The following is a 27,606-nucleotide window of genomic DNA, read 5'->3' on the forward strand; positions in this document are numbered from 1 at the left end:
CAGTATCAAAGTAGTTTTTAATCTGAATTATTAGTAAAATAAGTCTAAACTCATGCATAATAATCCAGTTTTTCTTCTTTTTCATTTTCACAATTGATCAATCGTATTTACATAAAACTGACAAAAACACACTGTTTATACAAGTCACCTGCCATACATATCAAACGTTTGGCCTCAACATTTGCATTTTCTTCATTTACACATTTAAGAAATAACAGTGAAGTCATCTGAAGAAAATAGAAGTCTTTTAGAGAAAATAAAAGTGCCGTTTGCTTGTGCAATGCTTCGGAGCGATTCTTTTGTGTATGAATCTCTGTTATGAACGATTCATGTGAGCCATCGATATCCCTGTCTCAATGTGCAGATCCAGCTTTCTTTTTTTAGATTAGATTAGATTCAACTTTATTGTCATTACACATGTACAAGTACAAGGCAACGAAATGCAGATTCGGTCTAACCAGCAGTGCAATAACAGCAAGTGCTAAATGGTCTAAATGGTGTATAACATCTGTAATATTCAATCTATTTTGGTGGACAGTATGCACATTGAGGCGCTGTTATGTTATCAGTCACCCTTATAAGTTACTTCAAAAACTAGCCGTTACTTTTAAGGTTAGCCAACAATAATAAAAGTTTCTGGCACCACAGCGGCTTGTCATATTTCATTTACATTGTTTGCTGATTTAATTCAGCAATCTCTAGTATAAGCCTAGAACTTAGTGCAAGTTGGTGCTACTTTGCCTTGTGGTCAGTGCAGTAAGTGACTGTATTATCATCAACGTTGTACTTGTTGAGCACAAAAGTTCGTAATATACAAAAACGTAAAAAATAAATTTTTCCCATCAGATGTTCTGCCTTTATACTTTGTTTGCTCGTTACTACACCCATACGCCGCTCAAAAGTCCAGCATCTTCATATCAGCTTCAGTCTTGACTCGTGCGGTTGAATGACTTTTGTCCTGGGAGCACTGTACAAATGTGGCAGCGGTACTGACGCATGCTCAGGGCCCGTATACGATATCTAGTGTATATATCTATGGTCTTCATAGACTCCCTTCCTCTAAGTAACTTTTTTACACAGATAATGTTATTCCTGTTTTGAATCTGACCTTATGCTGATGCACAAGTGTTTGTAGCTCCGCCCTCTTTTTAAAAAAAAAGCTCATTTGAATTTAAAGCGACAGTCACCAAAATGCAACAACTTGGATCAAAGTCTAAAAGGGACAGTTTCAAAGAGTTTTTTTGAGCTGAAACTGCACATAAACACTGTAGGGACATCAGAGACTTGCATCCTGTAAAAATGGCAGTGATGGAAAGAGTACTGAAAAATCATACTCAAGTAAAAGTACCATTACTTGCCTTAAATGTGGTGCAAGTAGAGTAAAAGTCTGTTGTAGATATTACTCAAAGCATGAGCAAAGAGTAGACCTTTCAAAAGTACTCGACTAGTGAGTAGTAAGTATTACACTGTAAAAAGCTGAAGCGTTTACATGTAATTTGTGGATGTGTGTAAACGTAACATTCTGTAGTGCATTTAGTTATTGCCCAGCAGACACACAACATCATAAGACATTAATATTAGGTTAGATTTAGGTCGTGACGTCAGGTGACCAAAATTAAATGTCTAGCCAGTGTCCAAGAACAAAGTTATTTTGATGTTCAATAACAACAATATATGATGTTGATACTTGGTTAATTTAAGGTTGTGTTAGAAAGTGACAAAAATCCAACGTCGAGCCAACATCTTAAATCAACGTCAAATTGGCTTCAAATACTGACTGTTATTTATCAAGTATGGCAACCAAAATCCAACCTCAAATAGACGTCATAGTGGTAACGTCCACACAACGTCAAGCTGTAACATCATTAGACGTTGATATTTGGTTGATTTTAGGTTGGACGTTAGACATTGATGTCGGCCTGACTGGGGGTTCTGAATTTTCTGATATTTCCGAACAAAACGCAACGTCCCCACGACATTGGGGTACAACTTCAAGCTGATGTCATGTTGACGTTTGTGCCTGCTCGGTCTTCATACAGTAAACATCCATAAATTTTTCATCAGTGACCTGCATCTCAACAGTCTCTGGGTCAACCTTCTTGGACACTTTTAATGCTTCCAAACAGTTTGATGCAATTATAAGTCACCCATGTCTTGAGGTAGTTTATTATGATTTATTTACCTTCTATGTGCGATTTGTTAGGACAGGAATGACAGATTTTTTTCTAGTCCCCATAGACAAGAAATAATAAAGTAGTGACTGCAGTTTGAAGGAAAGTAGTGGAGTAAAAGTACCATAACAGCACAAAAAATGTACTCAAGGGAAAGTAAAAGTACACGTTTTTAAAACTACTTGGTAAATTACAATTAACTACTCAAAGTAGTTTGAGTATTTGCAATTTGTTACTCTACACCACTGAAAAAGGGGTCTAATAGGTCCCCTATAAATGGATGTCCCATATTGTAAAGTGTTACCACACCTTCTAAAAAACAACACCTATTCACTTCCATTCTGATAGTGGTCTATATATAGTATTGTATCTGGAATATTTCACTCATAAATGTTTCCCCGTGTGTGTTATTTCCACTTCCCTCTCATGTTTTACATTACTGCTGTTTTGCGAGCGTGGCTCAGGCGAGTTGTAGATGAGTCTCTGAAACAGGTGTTTTCTTCAACAATATGCTCTCTAACAAGCACAGCGGGAAGACAATACCAGCACATGGAGAACAACTCTCACATTCAGGAGAGTGTGTGTGTGTTTCTATAAGCCTAAACATGTGGGACCGTCGAACCACTCGTTTTCCTGTAATACCGTTGTGTTGAGGTGACAATAGGAGGAATACAGTAATGTGAGGCTTTAGTTTGACAGCTGGGATTTGGGTTTCTCTTTTGCTAGATATAATAAGATAGAATGAAGAAGTGTGCGTTTTGTCACAGCTGGAGAGCGAGAGCAGCTGATTGGCTTAGTTTGCCTCCTGCTGGGCCAATGAGAGGGTGGCGTTTTACTTTCTCTTTAAATATATTTCAAGATGTATACACTTTTCTTTTAAAAACTCTTCAGTGTCATTTGATTTTTCAGAAATTGGTCTGGGGTTTAGAAATAATATATGTATTGTAATATTTCCTGCTTAAGAAAACTATTTGGTAAATTTAAGTACCAATTCTCACTTTGTTTTTATTTTTATTTAAAGGTGCAGTACGTAAGATTGACACCCAGTGTTTGAACTAGGTATTGCACTCCTGGTTCAAAACACACGCAGGCGCAGGTTGCCAGATTGATGACGTCAACAGGAGTGTGCCTGACTATAGAGCCTAAAGGCTGATTTAGGGCTAATTTAAATCGTATTCTAAATAAAAGCAACGGCATATGATCGAAGGAATGTTTTCCATATTAAAAGGAGTTTTTGTCCTTACCAACACCTGAAATTTATATATTAGAAACTGCTTTTATTTCTTGCAGCTGAACAACAGAAAACTGACAGGTTTACCTCAGGTACACCTCATGTGCTTTATTCAGTGTTAAATGCTAACAATGTGTGTTTGAATGCCATTTCACATTACATTTATCACCATACTACTGAAAGCAGCAGCAGATAGTTCACCTCAGATCTTGAAAATAAAATAAACCATTTGAAAATGAGCTTCAGAATTGTGAATTAGTCCAACACATATCAGTGATTCAGCATCTAAATTTAATATTCTTAAAGAGGTTTAATATGTATTTATTAGATTGTATACCTTACCATTTTGTGGGAGTGCAGTGAGCGCACTATTCTGTGCTTCTGAATGGCTGTATTTAAATTTCTGTGGTGCTTCTTCTGGTGCAAACAGCCAAATTGGTTATCACTGCAAATCTCATCACATAGCATGTTGTTAGGACACGGGGATATGTAATCTGCTCACCTAATGTTTACTATTATAACCTAATGTGGAACTGAATCTCATTTTTTGGGGCACGATTTGAGAGCCTTCCTGATTGAATGAATCTAATATGCTGTTTTCCACCAAGGCAAATATAATTGGCTAAAGTGGCAGTGGGCGGGTTAAAAGAACCAAAATAAAAACAGCCATTCTTACATTTAGCACATTTAACATGTTTTTGTATTCATTATTTTAGTATATAAAGTTAAACTAATTGAACATGAGAATTACTTCCTTGACAACTAGCTAAAATAAAATGTTTTTTCAAATATATATTTATTCATAATAATATATTTTTTATAATATAGATTTTGTATTATTTCACGTAACATAATATATGCAAACTGTTGTAGATCCTACAGCGCTCACCTGATTTGCATGTAAATACCCTCAAATTAAAACTGACAGTCTGCAGTTAAATTTCAAATCCATTGGGTTGGTGTATAGAGCCAAAAATGTTAGAATTGTGTCAATGAATGTGTATGTGTGTGTGTGTGTGTATATATATTTATATTTATATATTTATATATATATATATATATATATATATATATATATATATATATATATATATATATATATATATATATATATATATATATATATATATATATATATATATATATATATATATATATATATATATATATACACACACAGTTGAAGTCAGAATTATTAACCCCCCTGTTTTTTTACCCCAATTTCGGTTTAACGGGGAGAAGATTTTTTTCAACACATTTATAAACATAATAGTTTTAATAACTCATTTCTAATAACTGATTTATTTTATCTTTGCCATGATGACAGTAAATAACTAAATAAAAAAATAACTTGACTAGATATTTTTCAAGACACTTCTATACAGCTTAAAGTGACATTTAAATGCTTAACTAGGTTAACTAGACAGCATAGGGTAATTAGGCAAGTTATTGTATAAAGATGTTTGTTCTGTAAACCAGTGGTTCTCGAACTTTTAAGCCAGCGACTCCCAATTTAAGCTTGTCAAGAACTCGCGACCCCCCCCCCCCCCACTACCAAAGCCTAAACACACATTAAAAATAACTTCTTTTAAATCGTTCACTATATTTTAACTATAATTACTATACATTAAATTAATTTTGGCTTGCCTTTAAATGGGTACTGTTGACATTAGAGCAAGTGTATACATACTTTATGAATTCGTCCCGATGTTTCTGATGTTTCCATCTTTGGTCTGATGGGGTATTGCTCTTATACTTAGTCAAAGTAGATGGTTCTGATGACTCGGACAAACTGTCCACACTTTCCTCAACATTTTTAGATCTTCGAATTACAAATGTATCCATCTCTGCAGTTGCGGTTTTCAAGATGCAGATGCGTGCTAAAGTGATAACTAGCGAGTTAGTCACTGCTCAGTTATGATGTTTGATTCACTTTTTTAAAAATCAGTAATATCTTAAAAAAAAATCTGACAATATTTGTTTGTTAGCTATTACTTGTAATTCTTAAAAATATATATTTTTTTAAAGATTTTTTTAATCACTGAAAATTACACAATTTTTACATGACTCTCGCGACCCCTTGAAATTATTTTGTGTCAACTGCAGGGGTCGTGACCCCCAGTTTGAGGACCACTGCTGTAGACTCTTGAAAAAAATATATAGCTTAAAGGGGGCTAATAATTTTGACCGTAAAATGGGTTTAAAAAATTTGAAAACTGCTTTTATTCTTGCCAAAATAAAAAGACTTTCTCCAGAAGAAAAAACAAAGAAAATACTTCATCAGTTGGGAAATATTTGAAAAAGAAAAAAAAAAAAATCAAAGGGGGGCTAATAATTCTGACTTCAACTTTATATACATATATACAGTGTTTTCCACACATAGGCTTTACTTGGCTGGGCTGCCCTACTATATTAATGGCCGCTCAACTATATTTAGTGACACAATATCTTTTACTATTGTTATTATCCTTTTAGACGTTATTATATCTGCCCAATATAACCAAATATCCGCGATGGATTTAGTATTAGAAAATCTTCTCTTGTTTACCCATCTTGTTGTGTGTGACCTGTCAACACTCCCACAGGTAATCTCACTTGCTCTGCAGAGACCTGCACCTTTTTGGGACTTAAAAAAATCACAGGGCCAGTGTTTCCTAAAGCTCCTAAAATTGTAAAGCTGTCATTATGCATTTTTGCATTACCTTTTTATTTAAGTCTTTCGCTTGGCTTCGCAGCTGATCGCGCACACAGTTGCAAGAGTGAGAGAAACATAAAATAATTCATTCTTTAATCTAAACAACTCAGAAAACTTTACTATATACCTGGAGAGGACAAAAGGACATCTAAACTGGCTGCAAAATATATAGTTATGGTTAATTAACAACTTACTCCCAGCACCGTTTATATCAAAAGTTGATGTTTAGCCGCAGCATGTTGGCGATTCGTAAAATCTAGTTATTACGAGGTGGGTTATTAGCCCAACGCTCATCCCCCTACACTGAAAAAAAATATTCAAAGATGATTCCTTGGATTTACTCAATTTTTTTATGTTAAGTGGTTGTAAACAATTTATTTGGGCTGAATTTAAACAAACAAATTAAGTTGAACATTGTTAAATTTAATTTATTTGCTTAAATTCAACACAAATAAATTGTTTGCAACAGTTTTGCATGCAACATTTTTTCAGTGTAACTGGACCAGGACATACACACATATACTACGGACATTCCTTTTCTGTCATTTATTTCTCATTTGCTGTATATTTTATCAATTGTATGATGTCAATATATTACATAGGCTATTTTATATACATGTCTAAATGATTTGACATTCAAGTTTGCTTTGAACTTAAAAAAAAAAGAGCAGCAGATTTTACCTGTCAGTGGGTGCACATGGCTCTGGAATAGTATAAAACTGAAAGAAATAGTGTATTTCTTTTTGATTTCAACAGTCTTTTTTTTACTTTAACCCATTAAAAAGAAACCGTATTATTTCAGAATAAATATTATTATTTTACAAATTATAGGAATTTTTTTCTCCATGGTTTTTATAATTATTTTTGTTGTTGTATTTATTATTTTTCATTTTAGCATTCATTAGCTTAGTATAAGTTAAACTAATTTGAAAATGAAATCATTTTTTCTTAGTCAAATAGATTAAATAAATACAAATTTAACTTTGAAATTTGAAAAAATATGTGAAATAAGCACAGACCCAACCTCTGGGTTATTTTTTTAAATTAAATTTGATATCCAGCTTCATCTCAGCTGCTGGGTTTGTCCATATTTAACCCAAATTTGGGTATAATAACACAACATTTTTTCGAGCATGTAAGGAGCTCCCTATCATGCCATTGCAGAAGGATGCCTGTTAAGGTGACAATACGAGCGAATACAGTAATCTGAGTTTGACAGCTGAGACTCGGGTTACCTTTGCTAGATGTAATGAGATAAAATGCATAGGGAAGTGTTTTCGCCACAGCTGGAGAGCGAAAGCAGCTGATTGGCTGAGTTTTCCCCCCTGCTGAGCCAATGAGAGGGTGATATTTTTACCCGATTCCCTCGAGACGAGCTCGCAGCAGACTCCAGGTTCACCGCTGCGACACATTTACACAAACACACACACACGCACACACACTTATTCATGCATACACACATTTGGGTTTTCATGTTTTATAGAGTCTTCCCAGAGCTGTAATGCCATTTCTACTGTACATACTCTATATTCTGCCCTAACAATTTTTCAAAATTCCTCATTCTGTGTGATTTATGAGCCATTTTCCTCATGGAGACCAAAAAAAAAGTAAATGTCCACACAAGCTCGGACATTACTGGTATTTATAAACTTGTGGGGACATTTGGTCCCCACAATGTTATGAATACCAAGATTACACACACATAGTATATTATCTTTAGCTTGTAGTATAAGTATTTCATTTCATAGTATCAGGGTTATTGTAGCATTATTTATTAATGTATTTATTTATTTTTTATTATTACAATTATTATTTATTTAGCATTTATTAACAATTTCATATAAAGAAATTATATATATATATATATATATATATATATATATATATATATATATATATATATATATATATATATATATATACATACACAGGGCATTGATTAATTTTTTAAATCTAGATTAGTCTCACTCTAATCTTGGAATTAATCTAGATTAAAATGGCTCATTTGAACTCTGCCGACGGCATTCAGAATATGTGTTGTAGAATTGGGTTTTAAAACCACAGCGGTTCGAACTGTAGTTCTGCTGAATGGGCACTATTAATAGCTATAAATGTGGGAGAGCGTTGATATTATGTGATTGTATTGTATTGCAATATGGAACAGTTAAGTGTTGATGTTAAATCAAAAGTAACTCACAAATACTTGAAAATGAGATGATTTAATGACAATAATTCTCTATGGTTACAACTGAATTAGTTACAAAATAACTGTAAAAAATAATCAAATATGAAATGATAAAACATATGATATAAATTGTACCCAGCTTAAATGTAAAACTAAAGTTACCACAGGTAGAAGGAGAGACACAGGGGGAGGGAGAGAGAGACAAAGAGAGCAGGCCCAGAAGTGAGCCTGACTACAGTAGAGTCAGAGAAGATTCAGAGGTGGAGAGGACCAGAGGAGGAAAGCAGACCAGGAAAGACAGGCCAGGAAAAGAAAAGAGGCAGAGCAGCGTTTTACCACCTATTTTGTATCTTTCTTGACCATGTGACTAAAGCCCAAATGCTGAGACATTCAAACTGACCAATCAACATGTGACCACATCGTAAAACCCCCAAAGTCCACACACCAGGCCCTGATCTTATCAGTATCTGCCTTTGGAGCCAGTATGGACCTTCTTGAGTCAAAAATACATGTTTTGTCATGTAAACAAATGCATATAATAATTTAGCCTCTTACAGTGTACTACCCAAATAATGACTAAAAGTAAGTCTTTGAGAACAGGTTTCTCAAGCCAGGTGGCGCGTTAGACCAGGGGCTCATCTCCTGTTTCCAAAATGCATCACAAACTGCTTGAGAAACTGATCTACTATGATAATTGGTGATGAAAATAAATGATGTTTAATAGGATGTAATTGTGTTCACTAACTGTTTGTTCAGTTAAACATGAATTTTAAACTGTAGGCCTACATAAGCTCCAAACAGCGATTTATTTATTTATTTATTTATTTATTTTGGATGACCTTAATCTGACTAAAGTCATAACTGATCTAAACAGAAATGGCTTGACTTAAGACATGTGGAGATGACTTAAGACATGTGGAGTATGCATTTATTACTGGCATTATTAAATTAAACACCGCAATCAAACTATTACCATCATGTTGGACTTTTTGCCATATTTTCCGACAAAATCCAAACACGCAGCTGTCATTAAAGGACCGCGCGCACACACACACATTACGAAATGCAGACGTTTTTTTTCTTTCCATACAGTGTGCGTTATTAAATTCCATAACACTCTCACCAGTCCTTACTCCTTATTTGCGTCTAATACCCCAATTTGTCACGGGGGCATGAATGAAGTGTTCAAATGAAGAATGTAAAAGTGCCGAACTGCAGTTAAAGTCACCCAAAATTACAGGAAACTCTTACATTAAAGCTCTTAACGTAAACACCTTAATTATAGTATTGTCTATTAGGGCAAATAACTAGATTACAGATGTCCATGTAAGCTTAGTCAGTAGTGTCTTAGAATTAAGTGAAAGATTTTTTTTTTGTAATTAATATTTGACCTTTTAATATTCATTATCTTAGTGCATCGAGTTAAACTAATTAGAAATCTTTTTTTTTTAGTCAAATAGATTAAATAAATGTTATTTTATATACTTTTTAAAAATTGTAAAAGTATATAAAATATGAACAGACCCAACCTCTGGCCTCTAGACCCAATACATTTAATGTTTAACCCAACTGTTGGGTTTTTTAACTCAAATTTGGATCCTAATAATAAAAAAAAGACCAAGAAAAAGAGGTAAATGTCCACACAAGCTCGAGTAATATTGGTATTTCTATACTTGTGGGGACATTTGGTTCCCACAATGTTATAAATACTAGGACCACACACACGCAAAGCATACACATACTGAAACACACTCATGTACATACACTGTAAAAAATGCAGCATCCCATTCATGCTATCCCAACACAAATCGATTAAGTAACTTAACAAATTTAAATGGATTGAACATAGAACAATTAAGTTGTACCAAAAATATTTCAAGAGTTGTGTTTTTTCAGCTCATTTTAAATAAGTAGTTTGAACAACCAATAACAATCACATTTTTAAGTGTATTTTGGTCCCCACAATGCAATGAATACCAGGCATACACACACACACACACACACACACACACTCAAACACATTTACTCATGCGCACACACACACACACACACACACACACACACACACACATCTATGCACATTTATTGTATCATTTGCCTTGATGACTCGATTTCTGTATGTGGAGAATTGTGAAACCTAGTGAGCTGCCTAACTAGGCAGCATTTTAAAGCATCATTGACTTGGCTGTTTCAAACTGTAGGCAGTGTAATGATGTGGCCCTGTAAGAAAGCTCATTTTGGCCACATATTACATCCATCTTTCATAGATGAAGCAATCCCAGAAGCAATTATTTGTTGAAGATGACATACAGGTATAGCGTGGAATTATAGCATATATGGGTCAGAGATGAAAAGAGGTTTATATAGCAAAAAAATAAATAAAAAATCATGTCAGGCATATTTAGAACAAGAATCATTTGGTGACACACAGTGCTGGACCAAAAATACTTAGTACTTATCAATTTATATCTTTTTTTTATAAATTTTTTTCCACCATCATTCAAATCTACTGTTATACAATGACTTGCCTAATTACTGTACCATAACCTGCCAAGTTAACATAATTAATCTATTAAAGCCTTTAAATGTCACTTTGAGCTGAATACTAGTATCTTGAAAAAGTATCTAGTAACATAATATTTACTGTCATCATGACAAAGATAAAAGAAATCAGTTATTAGAAAAGTTATTAAAACTATTGTTTAGTAATGTTGAAAAAAAAGAAATTAAATTCAACAGGGTTTTCTAATAACTCTTACCCCAACTGTATACACTCACCGGCCACTTTATTAGGTACACCTGTCCAACTCCTTGTTAATGCAAATTTCTAATCAGCCAATCACATGGCAGCAATTCAATGCATTTAGGCATGTAGACATGGTCAAGACGATCTGCTGCAGTTCAAACCAGAATCAGAATGGGGAAGAAAGGGGATTTAAGTGACTTTTTTTAAGTGATTTAAGTGATTGTTGTTGGTGCCAGACGAACTGGTCCAAGTATTTCAGAAACGGCTGATCTACTGGACGCACAACACGTCCAACCTTGAGGCAGATGGGTTACAGCAGCAGAGGACCACACCGGGTGCCACTCCTGTCAGCTAAAAACAGGAAACTGAGGCTACAATTTGCACAGGCTCACCAAAATTGGACAATAGAAGATTGGAAAAATTTTCCCTGGTCTGATGAGTCTCGATTTCTGCTGCCACGTTCGGATGGTAGGGGCAGAATTTGGCATCAACAACATAAAAGCATGGATCCATCCTGCCTTGTAAAAACGGTTCAGGCTGGTGGTGGGGGTGTAATGGTATGGGGGATATTTTCTTGACACACTTTTGACTCATTAGTACCAGTTGAGCATTGTGTCAACGCCACAGCCTACCTGAGTATTGTTGCTGACCATGTCCATCCCTTTATGACCACAGTGTACCCATCTTCTGATGGATACTTCCAGCAGGATAACGCGCCATGTCATAAAGCGTGAATCATCTCAGACTGGTTTCTTGAACATGACAATGAGTTCACTGTACTCAAATGGCCTCCACAGTCACCAGAGCTCAATCCAATAGAGCATCTTTGGGATGTGGTGGAACAGGAGATTCACATCATGAATGTGCAGCTGACAAATCTGCAGCAACTGAGTGATGCTATCATGTCAATATGGGAACAATATATATATATATATATATATATATATATATATATATATATATATATATATATATATATATATATATATATATATATATATATATATATATATATATATATATATATATACACACACACACACATATACTTAGCGGCCACTTTATTAGGTACATCTTACAAGTACCAGGTTGGACCCACTTTTGCCTTCAGAACTGACTTAATCCTTCGTGGCATAGATTCAACAAGATACTGGAAATATTCCTCAGAGATTTCGGTCCATATTGACATAATAGCATCACGCATCACATATATATATATTATATGTGCCCCCCTTTTAATTTTTTTTGTTTTTTAAATATTTCCCAAATGATGTTTAACAGAGCAAGGAAATTTTTACAGTATCTCTGATAATATTTTTTCTTCTAATAAAAAGTCTTATTTGTTAGTTTTTAATAAAACAGAACAAACCATCATTATACAATAACTTGCCTAATTACCCTAACCTGCCTAGTTAACCTAATTAACCTAGTTAAGCCTTTAAATGTCACTTTAAGCTGTATAGAAGTGTCTTGAAAAATATCTAGTCAAATATTATTTACTGTCATCATGGCAAAGATAAAATAAATCGGTTATTAGAAATGAGTTATTAAAACTATTATCTTTAGAAATGTGTTGAAGAAATCTTCTCTCCATTACACAGAAATTGGGGAAAAAATAAAGAAAGGACTAGTAATTCAGGGGGAATAATTATTCAGACTACAACTGTATATACTTATGGCGCTGGAATGATAAAATGATGGCTGATTTCTTTAAATTTTTGGCCAAACTCTTTATCTAAGTGTTGTTCAGTAACCTTATTTTCCATCTCCTGAATCTCAGTATTAGCAAGCCACGACTTTTACATCTAAACACCGTGTCTGAAAATATCCTGCAAGTCTCTAACCTGCTTGCAGTTTCCTCCTAATGTCTCCACAATGTTCTCTTTATAAAGCGTTTGCTGTATGGTTTTTCCAGATTGCTGCGGCTCTGAGTCACTTGCCCCGAGGAGTCGCTTTGAAGCTAATTAAAACGTTTGATAATTTGACTGTTTTGCAGGGCAGGGATTGCATGAGGATGCCCTGGTGATTTTATAGATTGCACTAATGTCTTGATTCCCTTCTCTGCTTCTGTTTAATCGCAGGTGGAATGGCTGAAGAACGAGGAGATTATTGATCCTGCGGACGATCGCAATTTCTACATCACCATCGATCATAACCTGATCATTAAACAGGCTCGACTGTCTGACACTGCAAACTACACCTGCGTTGCTAAGAACATCGTCGCTAAGAGACGCAGCACCACAGCAACAGTCATCGTCTATGGTGAGTGTTTGGTTGCGTACATATACATACAGTTGAAGTCGGAATTATTAGCCCCTCTATGAAAAATATTTCCCAAATGATGTTGAACAGAGCGAGGAAATTTTCACAGTATGTCAGATAATATTTTTTCTTTTGGAGAAAGTCTTATTTGTTTTATTTCGCCTTGTATAAAAGCAGTTTGAAATTTTTTAAGATCCATTTTAAAGTCAAAATTGATAGCCCCATTGAGCTATATATATTTTTTTCGATAGTCTACAGCAGGGGTCGGGATCCTTTTTTCTGCAAAGAGCCATTTCTGATTTATTTTTTTTATCAAATGCATTTTTTTAAAGAGCCATTGCGGGGGGGGGGGGGGGGCATATAACAAAACCTTTATTTATTTATAAACAAAACCTTTATTTATGTCCATGCACACACATCACAATGTATTAACAAAGGACAATTTAAAGATTTTTTTCCTTTTTGCCATTGCCACTCATGAATGTTGTTTGAATTTACATGCGTGAGGTTACCATAGAAATCAAAGTTGCTTGCCCTTTATTGGTGTCACGATTCAAGTTAAACCACAGTGCCACACATGTAAATTGGTTGAAACTTCCTTTTATTGTAAACTGAGTTCTTATACATTTTGCTGTAAAAAATACAATATAAAGGGAATTGTAATTGTATTTTCAATAGAAAACTGATTTCTAGAGCAGTGTTTCCCAACCCTGTTCCTGGAGGCACACCAACAGTACATATTTTGGATGTCTCCCTTTTCTGACCCATTAACTTCAGGTGTTTGGAGTCTCTTCTGATGTTATAAGTTGATTCAGGTGTGTTTGATTAGGGAGAGGTTGAAAATGTGTACTGTTGGTGTGCCATCAGGAACAGGGTTGGGAAACACTGTTATAGAGAGTTATAATTGTTTACTTTATAATATTATTGAAGAGAGACAGCTGGAGAGCCACATATTTTTGGTCAAAGAGCCACATGTGGCTCCCGAGCCATAGGTTCCCTACCCCTGGTCTACAGAACAAACCATCTTTATACAATAATTTGTCTAATTACCCTAACCTGCCTAGTTAACCTAATTAACCTAGTTAAGCCTTTAAATGTCACTTTAAGCTGTATAGAAGTGTCTTGAAAAATATCTAGTCAAATATTATTTACTGTCATCATGACAGATAAAATAAATCAGTTATTAGAAATTAATTATTAAAACTATTATGTTTAGAAATGTGTTGAAGAAATCTTCTCTCCGTTACCAGAAATTGGGGGAAAAAATAAACAGGGGGCTAATAATTCTGACTTCAACTGTATATAGGGCTGTGCCCAACCCTTAGGCCAACCCTTTACCACAAAACCAGTCAGAAGTTTAATTGTTTTGCAGTGTTGGGGAGTAACTAATTACATGTAACAGCGTTACTTAATTTAATTACAAAATAAAAGTAAAAATACTTTGTGGCAGTTACTGAGAAAAAAAAAATTGTAACTAAATTAGTTACAAATGAAAATGTTAAGGATTACAAATGGGGTTGCATCTACAAATGTTCTCAAAATCTGAGATATGTTGAATAATATTAGTATGTTGCTTTGACTGTTTTTGATATGCACAATGCCTTCTGCTATGGCCATTTAATAAAGCGGTGCTATTCTGCTGCTTTTGATTGGCTTTCCGGTTTGATTGCGGCGCACCACGTCTACCAGTTACGTTAATCCCTTTCTGTTGTGAAAGCATTAGGCTACTACAAGCAGTCTGAGAGCTGGCACCATGGCGAGTGATAAAAATGCATTTCATTGCTGGAAATGTAAAAATCATTAAAAAAAGTAAAAACTGCTTTTATTCTAGCCGAAATAAAACAAATCAGACTTTCTCCAGGAGAAAAAATACTATAGGAAATACTGTGAAAATGCCCTTGCTCTGTTAAACATCATTTGGGAAATATTTAAAACAGAACACTCAATAGAATGTGCCATTGAAACAACAGCGCCCAGCAACAGCCCCGCGATTCCACCATTTTGGAGTGAAAGCGATCGGCCGTACATTGGATCTCATTGCTGTCAAGATGGCAAGCAGCTGCTTTATTTATTTGTTTATTTGAAAGGACATTAAAGCTGACATACAACCTGAAATACAACACTTACTATGACAATCATCAGCACTTTTAATTGTTTATTTTACAGACTTATAATATGCTGTTGTTCTATTGGAATTTTCATTCCGAAATGGCTACCGCGTGACACTAGCGGCACCTAGTGCCTGTTTCCCAAACAACAACAGAGTGTAGCCTCTTGGTCATTCTAAGCTATTTGAGTAAATCCATATGATGGTGAATGACCTTTTTTTTTTTTTTTCTTCCTGTTTTTCGGTGGTCGACAACAAACTTTTTGGTGTGTTACTGCCACCTCTCACTCTGGTCAGTGACGTTGCCAACCAATTACTAAATGACTGAGGAAGAGGAGGTGTGTGTATGTATATATATATATATATATATATATATATATATATATATATATATATATATATATATATATATACATACATACATACATATTAGGGGTGGGCGATATGACCTAAAATTAATATCACGGTATTTTTCATCTTTTGAACGGTGACGGTATAATATCATGGTATTACTTTCAATAGCAAAATAATATACATCTCAAGGAAGAACGGACAAAAGGAAGTCTCACTTCTATCAGTCTTTAAAAGTTTTGGTTTGGGTCATTGTAAATGCTCAGTCTCGTTATGAGCTGATCTTCATTTCTCTGTGTTGGTGGAATAAAGCAGGCGAGTCAGCCGCACCAATTTATGAGCAGACAGAGCAGGATTCTCGCGATGACCACCAGCGCAATTCCGCTCTTTGTTATGAGCTGTAGTTTCAGTGTAAACTTAGTAAAGGTGAGTTTCTTTGGCGATGATGTGTAGAGTGTTAGATTTTATATTTAGCGGACATTTGCGCTGAACACGCGGTGAATGCAACGCATCGAGATTCGGGCACCTTCTCCGAAAACACTCGATTGATCTCAGCTGGCGGATCAACATTTACCTCATGTCATGATCGCTGTCATCTGCGCCATTATTATTATTATTATAACTTTTGGTGAGGTTTGCAAACCTGTGCACTTTTCACTCTTCAGCCGTTTGCATTTCCTGCAGTAACAAAAGCTCCCTGTTATCTGACAGCGGGAAGCGTTGAGTGACTGACAGCTAATATGAACCAATACAGCTGCAGGGTAGAGCGATTCAGCAAGTTTTTAGAGAAAATCAAATCAGATTACACTACAACCATTATATTCAGACACACAAATGCTCCCAAATATATTATGAGGGCGCATAGATTACATTTCGGGCGCTCATGCGACCAAAATGGTTGCAATTTCGAGCCCTGTAGTATAAGGACATGTATTCAGACCACAACTGAACGTTTGAAGAAAATTGAATGCCTTATTATTTAGAATTAGCTATTATAGATGTAAATGCAGCCGTTCAAGGCACATAATTGATTTATTACGGTATTGACGGTATTAGAAAATCCATGTCGTGGCGCAATGTCACACCGGTGATGACTATGACACCGGTGTACCACCCACCCCTAATATATATATATAGTTTACTGTAGTAAAGGCTGAAGTATACTATGGTAATTACTATTAGTTCATGATAGTTACTAATAATACTACATTATGTAGTGTAGTTTATTAATGAAGAGCTGTAAATATATATAATATAGTGCTTATTCCTAAAATTTCCCTTTGCTATAAGTTACTAAAGTATTTTAAATGTGTAACATCTGGTTTTATTGGATTTTTTGTTTTTGCTGTTATAAACTATAATTTGTTTTTGTTTAGTCCAGCATATTATTTACTGTAAATAATTGAACTGAACAATTTTTTGTTATAAGGTCTGGTTTTGTAGTGGCTGTACTTTAAAATTAAATTAATATAATTTTAATTCAAGTTTGCTATAAATGCTTGAAAATGATTTAAACTTAAAAGTAATCAAAAAGTTATCAGATGTAATCAGTTTCTTTTACTTTTATGAAGTAATTGAAAAGTACACTACTTATTACATTTTAAATATGGTGATTTGTAATCTGTAATCTATTACATTTCCAAAGTAACCTCCCAAACACTGTTGTTTTGTCAGTTTTTTTATTAATTTAGATTTATACATGGTGAATAAATGATCTTTCAATTTCTGTATGGTTTGTTAGCATAGGAGTATGGTTAGGTTAGAGTTTGAATTTTGGTTGAATGGTTTAAGATGTAAGTAAGATCATGTTGGAGAGAGTCTGTCCTGGTTTAAGCTGCATTTTTTCCTGTGCTGTTGTCTGAACTGATGGAAATGTGAAAAGTGAAATGTTGAAAAGTTCAGATAGGTTTTACTCAATTATGCTATTCCTTCTGGAAAGAACTTCAGTGGTGATGGTTTTTATTTTCAGCATGATAACGATCCGCAAAATGCAGTGAAATCCTATTTGGAGAAAAAACAGCTGATGAAATGCTGACCGTCATGAAATCGCCTGCACAGTGTCCAGACCTGAATATTGTAAAGGCTGTATGAGATCTCCTGGACAGAAAAGAAAGATAAACCTAAAGATATGATGCTCTAAAGTAGAACTCTGGAAAGTGCTAAAAGAAGCCTGATATTACACAGCACATTATTTCAGAAAATGTCAGGACAATTAGAACAAAACAGTTCAAGCTGTGCTTGGTGTCAAGGAAAGAAAAAATAAACAAGGACTCTTGAAAAGGAAAGGTTGTGCTGTTGTTGTTTTCTGAACATGTTTCTAATATTTTCTGATTGTTTTTAATAAAGAGACTGATTGATTATATATTGTGCAAAAGTCTTAAGCCAGTGCTGAATGTAAAGTAGAGGTGCTACGATCAGGATTTTTGGGCTGATTACCAATCACTACCATGTTGGACTATATATTAAAGTATTTAAAAAAAGATAGTCACATTTGTCTCTGTGCACTATTAAGAAATATTGCTGCCTTAATTCTTTTAGTTGAATCAAATGAACTTTTCTAGTCATTTTAACTTGCATCAAAAAGACTAAAAAATATTAAGTGATTTGTATAACTTACAGAACTTTGTTGAACCCTGATAACCTCATTAAAGTAAGTTAAAACAGCGTAAAAATGCTTGTTGTCTAGACTTGTCATTACATTTTTTGCAGTGTGAATATTTTTTTTCCAACAAAACAACACAAGAATATTTGTTGCAAATTTTAAGAAAATTCAAAACAACAAAATCAGTGATTTTCTGCCTCAAAAATCAGACAAATGTCCCACAAAATGCTGGAAAATCTGTTTCTTTGTTGGATTCAATCATAAATAAGAAAATAGTGTTTGTTTTGCTTATTTTAAACATTTTCAAAAATATTTTTCAGGTTGAATAATTTAAATTGAACAAACAGTGATATGTGTCAGTAGGGCTGGGCGGTTAATCGAAAAGTATTCGAAATCGACATTCAGAACATTCTAGAATCAATCTAAATTTTCCAGGTCAATTTTTTTTTTTATAACTTTCCCTACCACATGTGGAGCTACGTGATTCCGCTCTGTTAAAACTTTTATTTTAAGGCTGATTTATACTTCTACTGCCACTTTGCAGCCACATCTGGTGTCTGGTCAAGTAGGATGATGGACCTATTCTTGATCCTTTGTACTACATTGACCATGATTGGAAGCTGTGCCAGAGATGCCTCGAGACAGCTTATTTTCCATTACGTTAAAATTATTTACATTACAATATTTGTTTACAGAAGATGCACGAAATGCACTGTTTAAAATATTATTTACAGAATATACAAGAGTAATTTTTTTTTAGAAAATATACTGCTCATTTTCTACTTTAAATATGAAAAACATTGAAAAATATTGATTTTGTTTCCAAAAGTGAAGTGCAAGTTATTTTTACTTTTTTGTTGGTTTTAGGCAATGTGTGTTTTAATTTAAATGTTTAATAAATGATCATAGATAGTAGGTAGTGAGTGTTTGCTTTATTTATTTTAAAATCAAATAATGCACCCTTCATTCAAAAAATCTCTCACTTGTAATATGTGAGCATATTTACTGTGCAAAGCTTGTCAGTGAACTATGAGGGCAAAAACATAAAATAAATAAACTAAATAATCGTTCATTAATTGTAATCGAGTTAAAATGTTCAATTAATTGAGTTTTTGATTTTAGGCCAAATTGCCCAGCTCCATTAGTCAGTTTTTCCATGTAAATAAAGAATGAATCTGATTATAGAAAATAAAAAAATTAGATATCTAAATCAAGAAGCATTTTCCTAAACAAGGCTCATTATGGATATGTACCCCTGTATATGTTTCTGGAGAGCACCAAATACGTCCCAGGAGCTATGTTTTTTTTGCTGTATTTGTTTTCGCGAATCCACCAGAGGGCGCTGTGTACGCTTTTTGAAATGTCAAATATCTCTTGCGAGTGCAATTCGTGCCTGCTGTTTTCATGTAAATCCACCAGAGGCCGCTGTCCACTGACTGACTGACCGATTTCTCCAACCACCCCCTTCTCTAAATCGAAAAAGAAAAGCCGTCAAAACTACCTGATTTTTACCACATTTTCAGATTTGACCACATTCTCCCCCTTTTATTTACTTGTTTATTTAATTTTTTACTTTTATTTTTGTTTTACCTGCTTTCTGGAATCGTTCTTCGCCAGACTCAAACCCCATCATCACGGTCAACTCCGCTCTGCGTCTTAAGTCCGCTGCATACACGGCGAGCCACTGGGCTAACTGTTAAGTTAAAAAGCAGTCCACACGGAGGTAAGCAGCAGTCAGCCGGTAGCGCTAAAAGAAACAGAAGCCGGTGGCGGCGTCATGCCCCCCCCATTACATTCGTTTTAAAGACAAAATATGCAAACATACATTAATCCTGCTACTACTATCTTGCATGCTTCGCGCTCTCCAGAAATGTATACAGGTGTAAGTATTCACAAGAAGCCAGTGTTCCACGAAATAAGTTTTTCCTCAGAACAAGCAATATAATCTGCCAATGGGGTTAAACAAAACTATATTGGCAGATTATTTTGCTTGTTTTAAGGAAAACCACTTCTTTTTGGCATATTATTTCTTCTAGAAATAATCTAGAAATCTAGAAAATGCTTCATGATTTAGGATTTTTTAGAAAAAAAAAGACAAAATAATCAAATTAAGAAAAGCAGTTTTTGCAGTGTAGACCTTTTGTCTGACTGTTCAAAAACATCAAATCAGACTATCTTGATTATTTAGCTTGTTTTAAGGAAAAACGTTCATTTTGGCATATTATTTCTTAAAACAAGACAACAGGCTCTATTTTAACGATCTAGGCGCAAAGTCTGAAGCGCAGGGCGCAAAAGCATTTAGGGCGTGTCCGAATCCACATTTGCTATTTTAAGGACAGAAAAATAGGCTCTGTGCCTTGGCGCATGGTCTAACAGGGTTGTGCTTATTCTTTTAATGAGTTATGGGTGTGTTTTGAGAATAAACCAATCAGAGTCTCATCTCCCATTCCCTTTAAGAGTCAGTTGCGTCGCACCATGGCACATTTGCTATTTACATGATGGACTTTAAGTGAAAAAACTGAACGCTTCACTAGTGAGAAAACGGTTAAACAGCATCTGCCGCGCAAGAATGAGAGATGAGCCTCCTCCATTCAGCCTCTTTACTTTCACTTTCTCGCTTTCGTGGAGAAGAAAACAGTGTTGTACGCGCAGACATCCATTAGCCTACATAATTAATTTTGTTTAAGCGCAAAGATTTGTTTCAAAACTATTTCTAAAAATTTATTTTAATTTCCAGAATTCATTATTATTGTTCATTTAAACAAATAAATGAACATTAATAATAAATTGTGGTCAAAACATATATCCAAATACACATGCTATGCCCCATATGGTCCAAAACCTGACAGGTGGACAAATCTAAACAAATCTTGTTTTTATTAAAACAAATATAAATATGCATATAATATTTAATACAGCTAATAATAATAACATTATACAAAAGCAGATTGTCATGAATAAACTTAAAAAAGCCCCTCGAGATGAAAAAGGCATGGAGGTTTTTATATTTATATAGAAAATAATATTTTTTGTAAAATTTTAATACTATTTCATTTGTAAAGATATTTGCGTATTGCTGTACATCCTCTGTGTATTAAGCAATCTGTAAGTGAGACGCAAAACTAACGCACTCTGCGCTGGACTTGCTTTCAACTGGTCTTTTTCACAGTCTATTTTAGTTCCTCAAAATAGCAACATGCCAACAATGTGCCTTAACACACCTCTTTTCTAGACCCACACACCCATGAGTTCACAAAGTGGTGCAAATGAATTTGCTATTTAAACAACATGGCGGAAAATGGGAAAATTAAGGTTGCATTGGGCTGAATATAGCAACACCTCGGGGCAAACAGGTCTTGTGCCTTATTGCGTCGAGTGTATGATAGGGCCCAATACGTTTTGCGTGTCTAGAAAACGCTTCTTGATTTAAGAATTTTTAGATATTTGGACTAGAAGCAAGATAAAAAATCAGGTAAGAAAAGCTGTTTTTGCAGTGTAGACCTTTTGTCTAACTGTCCACAACGCATACATTATTTTACATGTGGAGCTATATTAAACAGCACTCAAAGTATCGGATAAAAATCATTTATTTAGCTTCATGAAAATGTCCTAGAAAAGTCAAAAGAGCAAATATGTAATCTAATAAACTTCATTTGTGCTAAAATACACAAACGCCATGCATGCTAGCTTTGCTATGGGAGGCAGAATGAGTCAAAGGAACTAATTGAAAATGAGATGTACTGTATGCATGGATGAATTGTGCACTACAAGATCTATAATGTGCTTTTTGAAAACAGACTGAGGGAATTTTCATTTCATGCTGATTTAAAAAGGAAACAACAACAAAAAAAAGCTCTTTTGTAAGCAGAGGATTGTGAGCTGGAAAGGGTTTTTTTGGCAGGTTGACCACGGTCAAGTGGGAGAAGAGCTTTCATGAAATTCATTAAAAAGTTTCCAGCTTGTAATTATAAGTTTGACGAAGACATGAATGGGGGGCTTTTTTACTAGCTGGAAACTCATAATTACGGTAATTTTGACATGGTGTGAATGCATCATTACAGTCCTCGCGACTGCTTTTTCTTTTTCTTTTCAGCACCTTCAAGCAATTAATTGAACAAAAACAGCTTGTACAAACTACAAATGTTGTTTTACAGATAATTTTAGCCCTAGGTGTCTTTTTTCCTTTTTTAAAGGTGCAGTATTTAAGTTTTTGACTTTTCTAAAGCATAAAAATACCATATGTTTGCAGATATTTAAGAAGATGTTGAGTGAACATTCTTGCTTATCTGAAAAACAATGCATAAGTCAGATATTCTGCTTTGAAAATGTGTTACATGCCGGAACGTCTGTCTTTGTTTTGGTTCCTTTAACCCACCCAATGCAGTTTAGCTAATTATACTTCAGCACCCCGGCTTGCCTTGTTGGAAAACAGTGTATTTCATTCATGCAGTCGGGAAAGCTCTCAAAGAGTGCGTCCGTGACCAAAATGCGACCTCCGGTGGACAGTAGCGGACTCCGAAATGAAACGCAGATTCAGAGTTCCACATTCGGTGGTTATTAACTAGCAACTAATATAAATACAGGGAAAAATATGAAAAAAAATATGAAAAGTTGATAAATCAATGATGAGAAAATTAAGGCCCTTTAAAAGTATTAAAAATCACTTTTTTTTTTTTTACTTTTTATTTCAATATTTTTTTTTTTACAGAACATTCCCCTTCCCCAACAATTTAACCCCTTACACATGAGGTAATACATAAAATAAATAAATAAAAAGCAATAATGAAATTATAATAAAAAAATAAAATAATAATAATAAATAAAAAATTTAAATAGTAAAAAAATAACCATAAAATAAATAAATAAAGAATAAATAAATTAAAGGTATTGCCATCATAATTACTTTATGGGGGATACATTTACATTTACATTTAGTCATTTAGCAGACGCTTTTATCCAAAGCGACTTAAAAATGAGGACAAGAAAGCAATTTACACAACTATAAGAGCAGCAGTGAACAAGTGCTATAGACAAGTTTCAGGTGTGTAAAAGTCTAAGAAGTAAAGCTTTAGTGTTTTTTTTTGAGAGAGAGTACAGTTAGTGGTATAGCCAGTGATGCAGTTACAGATTAGGAAGGAAAGTGGAGACTAAATAGTTGAGTTTTTAGTCGTTTCTTGAAGACAGCAAGTGACTCTGCTGTTCTGATGTAGTTAGGGAGTTCATTCCACCAACTGGGCAGATTGAATGTGAGAGTTCGGGAAAGTGATTTCTTCCCTCTTAGGGATGGAACAACGAGGCGACGTTCATTCACAGAACACAAGTTTCTGGAGGGCACATAAATCTGCAGAAGTGAGAGCAGATAAGAATGAGCAAAGCCAGAGGTCACTTTGTAACCAAACATCAGAGCTTTGAATTTGATGCGAGCAGCAACTGGCAGCCAGTGCAAACGGGTGAGTAGTGGAGTGACATGTGCTCTTTTGGGTTCATCAAAGACCACTCGTGCTGCTGCGTTCTGAAGCAGCTGAAGAGGTTTGATAGAATTAGCTGGAAGCCCGGCTAGTAGAGAGTTGCAATAATCCAGTTTGGAGAGAACAAGAGCTTGAACAATGAGTTGAGCTGTATGTTCAGATAGGAAGGGTCGGACCTTTCTGATGTTATAGAGTGCGAATCTGACCATACATACACTTGTACATCAAGTTACATTGTGTTCCATTGTAGTTACATCAAATTACGGTGACAGTAGGTTGAGCAACTTCTAAATATATCATAATCCTTTCCACCTCTTCAGAAAAATATCAGTCTTCATTTGTAGACATGCAGTCATTTTTTCCATTATATAGACCTGTTTAAGTCTCTGAATCCACTGATCCACCTTTGGAGATTTTTTTTTTCCATCCAGTGTACTGTTATCATTTTTTTGCAACCAGTAATAATATCCTTAGGATAAATCTTGTCTTCATTAAACATTTCTTTGGACAGTGCGCCCAGTAAGCACATAACTAAATCGAGGGGTATTTCTATATCTAGCATCTTATTTATTTATTTTTTTTAACATTTTTCCAAAATTCTTGAATCTTAGGACAGTCCCAAAAAATGTGGGTATGATCTCCAACTTTACCACATTTTCTCCAACACAAAGCTACAGATGGTCCTTTTACATATGTAGATATTACAAAAGGAGTGTTAAAGTACCTCATTTTTACTTTCCTATTAAATTCTTTCCACAATTGACTATTAATTCCCTTATGACATCCTTCACATAACTCAGTCCAGACCTCATCCTCAATTACGGCATTTAGTTCTAGTTCCCGTTTTACTTTAACGTGATCTGTATAAAAATCACATTTTTATGAGGTCTTAAATTTAGTTTTGTTTCAGCGTTGTCCAAAGTGTTTGACTCCAAAAAAGCATAAATCTATTTATTTTCCTCCTCATATCAACAACGGTGTGAAGTTTAAACGATGTTTATATGTTTAAAAGTTAAGATTGCAAATATTTATTTTTTTATTCGACAGTTTCACTTGTGTATCTTTATATGAATAGAAATGAATAAAGTGATTTATTTTCTTTTTTCCTGTTTAGAATATAACTGAGCCTTAAATTGTCATTTATAAGTCATTTATGCAGCATAAATAGTCCTCGCTTTAGATTAGGTCACAAAACTGCATGAAGTTGAGTTAATAAAGCATTTTTTAACATACAAATTAACTCTTACTATTGTATGGAGAGAGATTAGACTCAATAATAATTCACGCAAAAGACACGATGTACACATGCGTAGCCAAATTCACGTACGTAAAATATTTATTTATACTTACAAAACAATTCACATGCACAAAATAAAAATACATTTTCATAAAATATGTTTCACAAATGCAAAACACCATTTGCAAATATATAAGAGTGTACAAAAAGTTTTGAATGTTTAAAATTCACGAGTTCATCCTGAATGAGTGTGCAAATCCTCTCTCACGTACGACTCACCCTGAATACCAGTGTGTGCATTTTTGAGACTTTCCTGTCAGCACACACCTCTCACGTGAGTCACTCGTGCCCTGTAGCCAATAAGATGCGAGCTTACTGTTCAACCAATCACAACTCCCTGAGAAAGCAGGAATGACCGAAGCGCTTCACTGTGCGCACCATTTGCGCAGTCTGACTTAATTAACGGAGATGATCCTCTAAGAAGAATAGACTTAACACTTAACACTTTTCTATTGAGTTACTGAAAATACACTCAGATTCTACTATAAAAAGCGTATACACAAACTAGTAGGAAACAGTATTGGCTTACAGGAGTATCCGCCATGTTGGTTAGAGGAACAGACTGCGCAAAAGGAGCGCAGAGTGGTTGACATCGAGTACAGCTCTCATCTGATTGGCTAAGAGGTACGAGTTGCCTGTTTCTGGCAGGAAAGTCTCAAAATGCACACACTGGTATTCAGGGTGAGTCGTACGTGAGAGAGGATTTGCACATTCTCATTCAGGATGAACTCGTGAATTTTAAACATTGAAAACTTTTTGTACACTCTTATATATTTGCAAATGGTGTTTTGCATTTGTGAAACGTATTTTATGAAAATGTATTTTTATTTTGTGCATGTGAATTGTTTTTGTAAGTATAAATAAATATTTTACGTACGTGAATTTGGCTACGCATGTGTACATCGTGTCTTTTGCGTGAATTATTATTGAGTCTAATCTCTCTCCATACTATTGCGACTTCCTGATTTGTCCTTAAGTCGCTAGAGAGGCGGTGAGGATCCTTTGAGTTTGTGACGCGCTGATGGCTGAGACAGACACGCTGAGCCCAAGATGTTATTAGCAAAACTTTATATATAGTTGAAACATGACAAACAAAACAGCAATTTGTGGGTTAAATACCTGATGTGTATGGAGCTGATTAATAGATTGTAGTGATATAGGGTTGTTGCGTGTGCCGTGCCGTTGCTGTGTGTGCTGTGGCGGTCAACAAAAAATACAGCTACCCCACTCTCATTCTCTCCTCCTAACACCTTGTGATTGTGCATGCGCTTTATTTGCTCTAGCATGTGTCAGGTATAGGCCCTCATGACTAAAAACATAAAACGTCACTGTGAAACCCAAACTAATCAGTATACAAATAAACATTATAATTAAATGAAAAGTAATATGGCTCCTATAATTAGTATATGACTTGTAACGTGTTTAAGTTGTTAAGATATTAAAGAGGATGAAACGTAACAATCAGTGAGTCTACTGATGCTGGATGAATGAGAACACAACAACCGCTTGTTAAGTGAAACAAATTAAGTATTTAATATTCAGTGAATGTCAGACAATGAATAGAGAATGTATTATAAATGTAATTTTAAATAATCGAATTAAAGGAAATAGGAGTGTTGCCAAAACAAAGAAATAAATATAACAAAACGATCTAACTAAACCCCAACCCACTAAACTGACTAACCAAAGAAAAATGCAGAAACAAAACCGTAATCTTCAGCACGTAGCTTAACTAAACTTCATAACCTCAAAACAAAATTACACATGTGGCAACGCCTCCTTAAACGAACTAACAAATAAATATTCTAAACTGCTCACATTACTAGAGTTCTCGTAAAGTACACACTGTTAGCCATTAGCAAAACACAATCTCATATAATCCAATTCTCACAAAGATCGTTCAACTTCTCAGTAGATAATAAACTGAGCTGCACAAGCATATCTAATAAAGCAGTTTCTTGATAAAGAGAAAACAGCTTGACAGCTCCTTTGACCAATGGTTGCACACCTAGAACCAGCACATGACACACAGCAGAAAAGAGAGAAGAGCACGCAAAACAGAACAAACAAAACATACGTGAAACGTAACAGACTGAATAATAAGATATATAAATAGTCATTTGAACAGTTTATTAATCATTTACTTATGCATTCTGAAAACCACCAACTATGTGTAAATCACTGGTTTGTAAATAATACAATACTTAATTTAGTAATGAAAAATGAATCCTTAAAGTATGAAAATTCAACGCTTAAGCACATTATATATGTACTAATAAGTCAAAAATAGAGCACTTGTAGCTGCAGTTACAAACTGCTAACTAACATCTAGTAATGTGGAGTTAATGCTTAACAACTATTGAAATAACTAGATGCTAATGCTAAATAAATGGTTCATAATGTATAGTTATTAGAAAGTGTTACCCATTTTACTTGGATACTTTCACAGATTTTTTTAAAAATAAAATATCGAGTATAATAAAAAATACTT

The 27,606-nt window shown here is 34.5% G+C and overlaps 1 protein-coding gene across 1 annotated transcript in view; it reads left to right on the plus strand.

Annotated features, from left to right (window-relative positions):
• Positions 1 to 27,606, plus strand: part of LOC130229905 (netrin receptor UNC5C-like) — a 279,294-nt gene that overhangs the window by 227,619 nt on the left and 24,069 nt on the right. The window contains exon 5 of the mRNA XM_056458925.1: positions 13,110 to 13,290. Within this exon, the coding sequence (XP_056314900.1) occupies positions 13,110 to 13,290 (181 nt within the window). The remainder of the gene's footprint in view (positions 1 to 13,109; positions 13,291 to 27,606) is intronic.

The sequence above is a fragment of the Danio aesculapii genome, chromosome 5, assembly GCF_903798145.1.
Source record: "Danio aesculapii chromosome 5, fDanAes4.1, whole genome shotgun sequence".
NCBI classification, from domain to species: domain Eukaryota; kingdom Metazoa; phylum Chordata; class Actinopteri; order Cypriniformes; family Danionidae; genus Danio; species Danio aesculapii.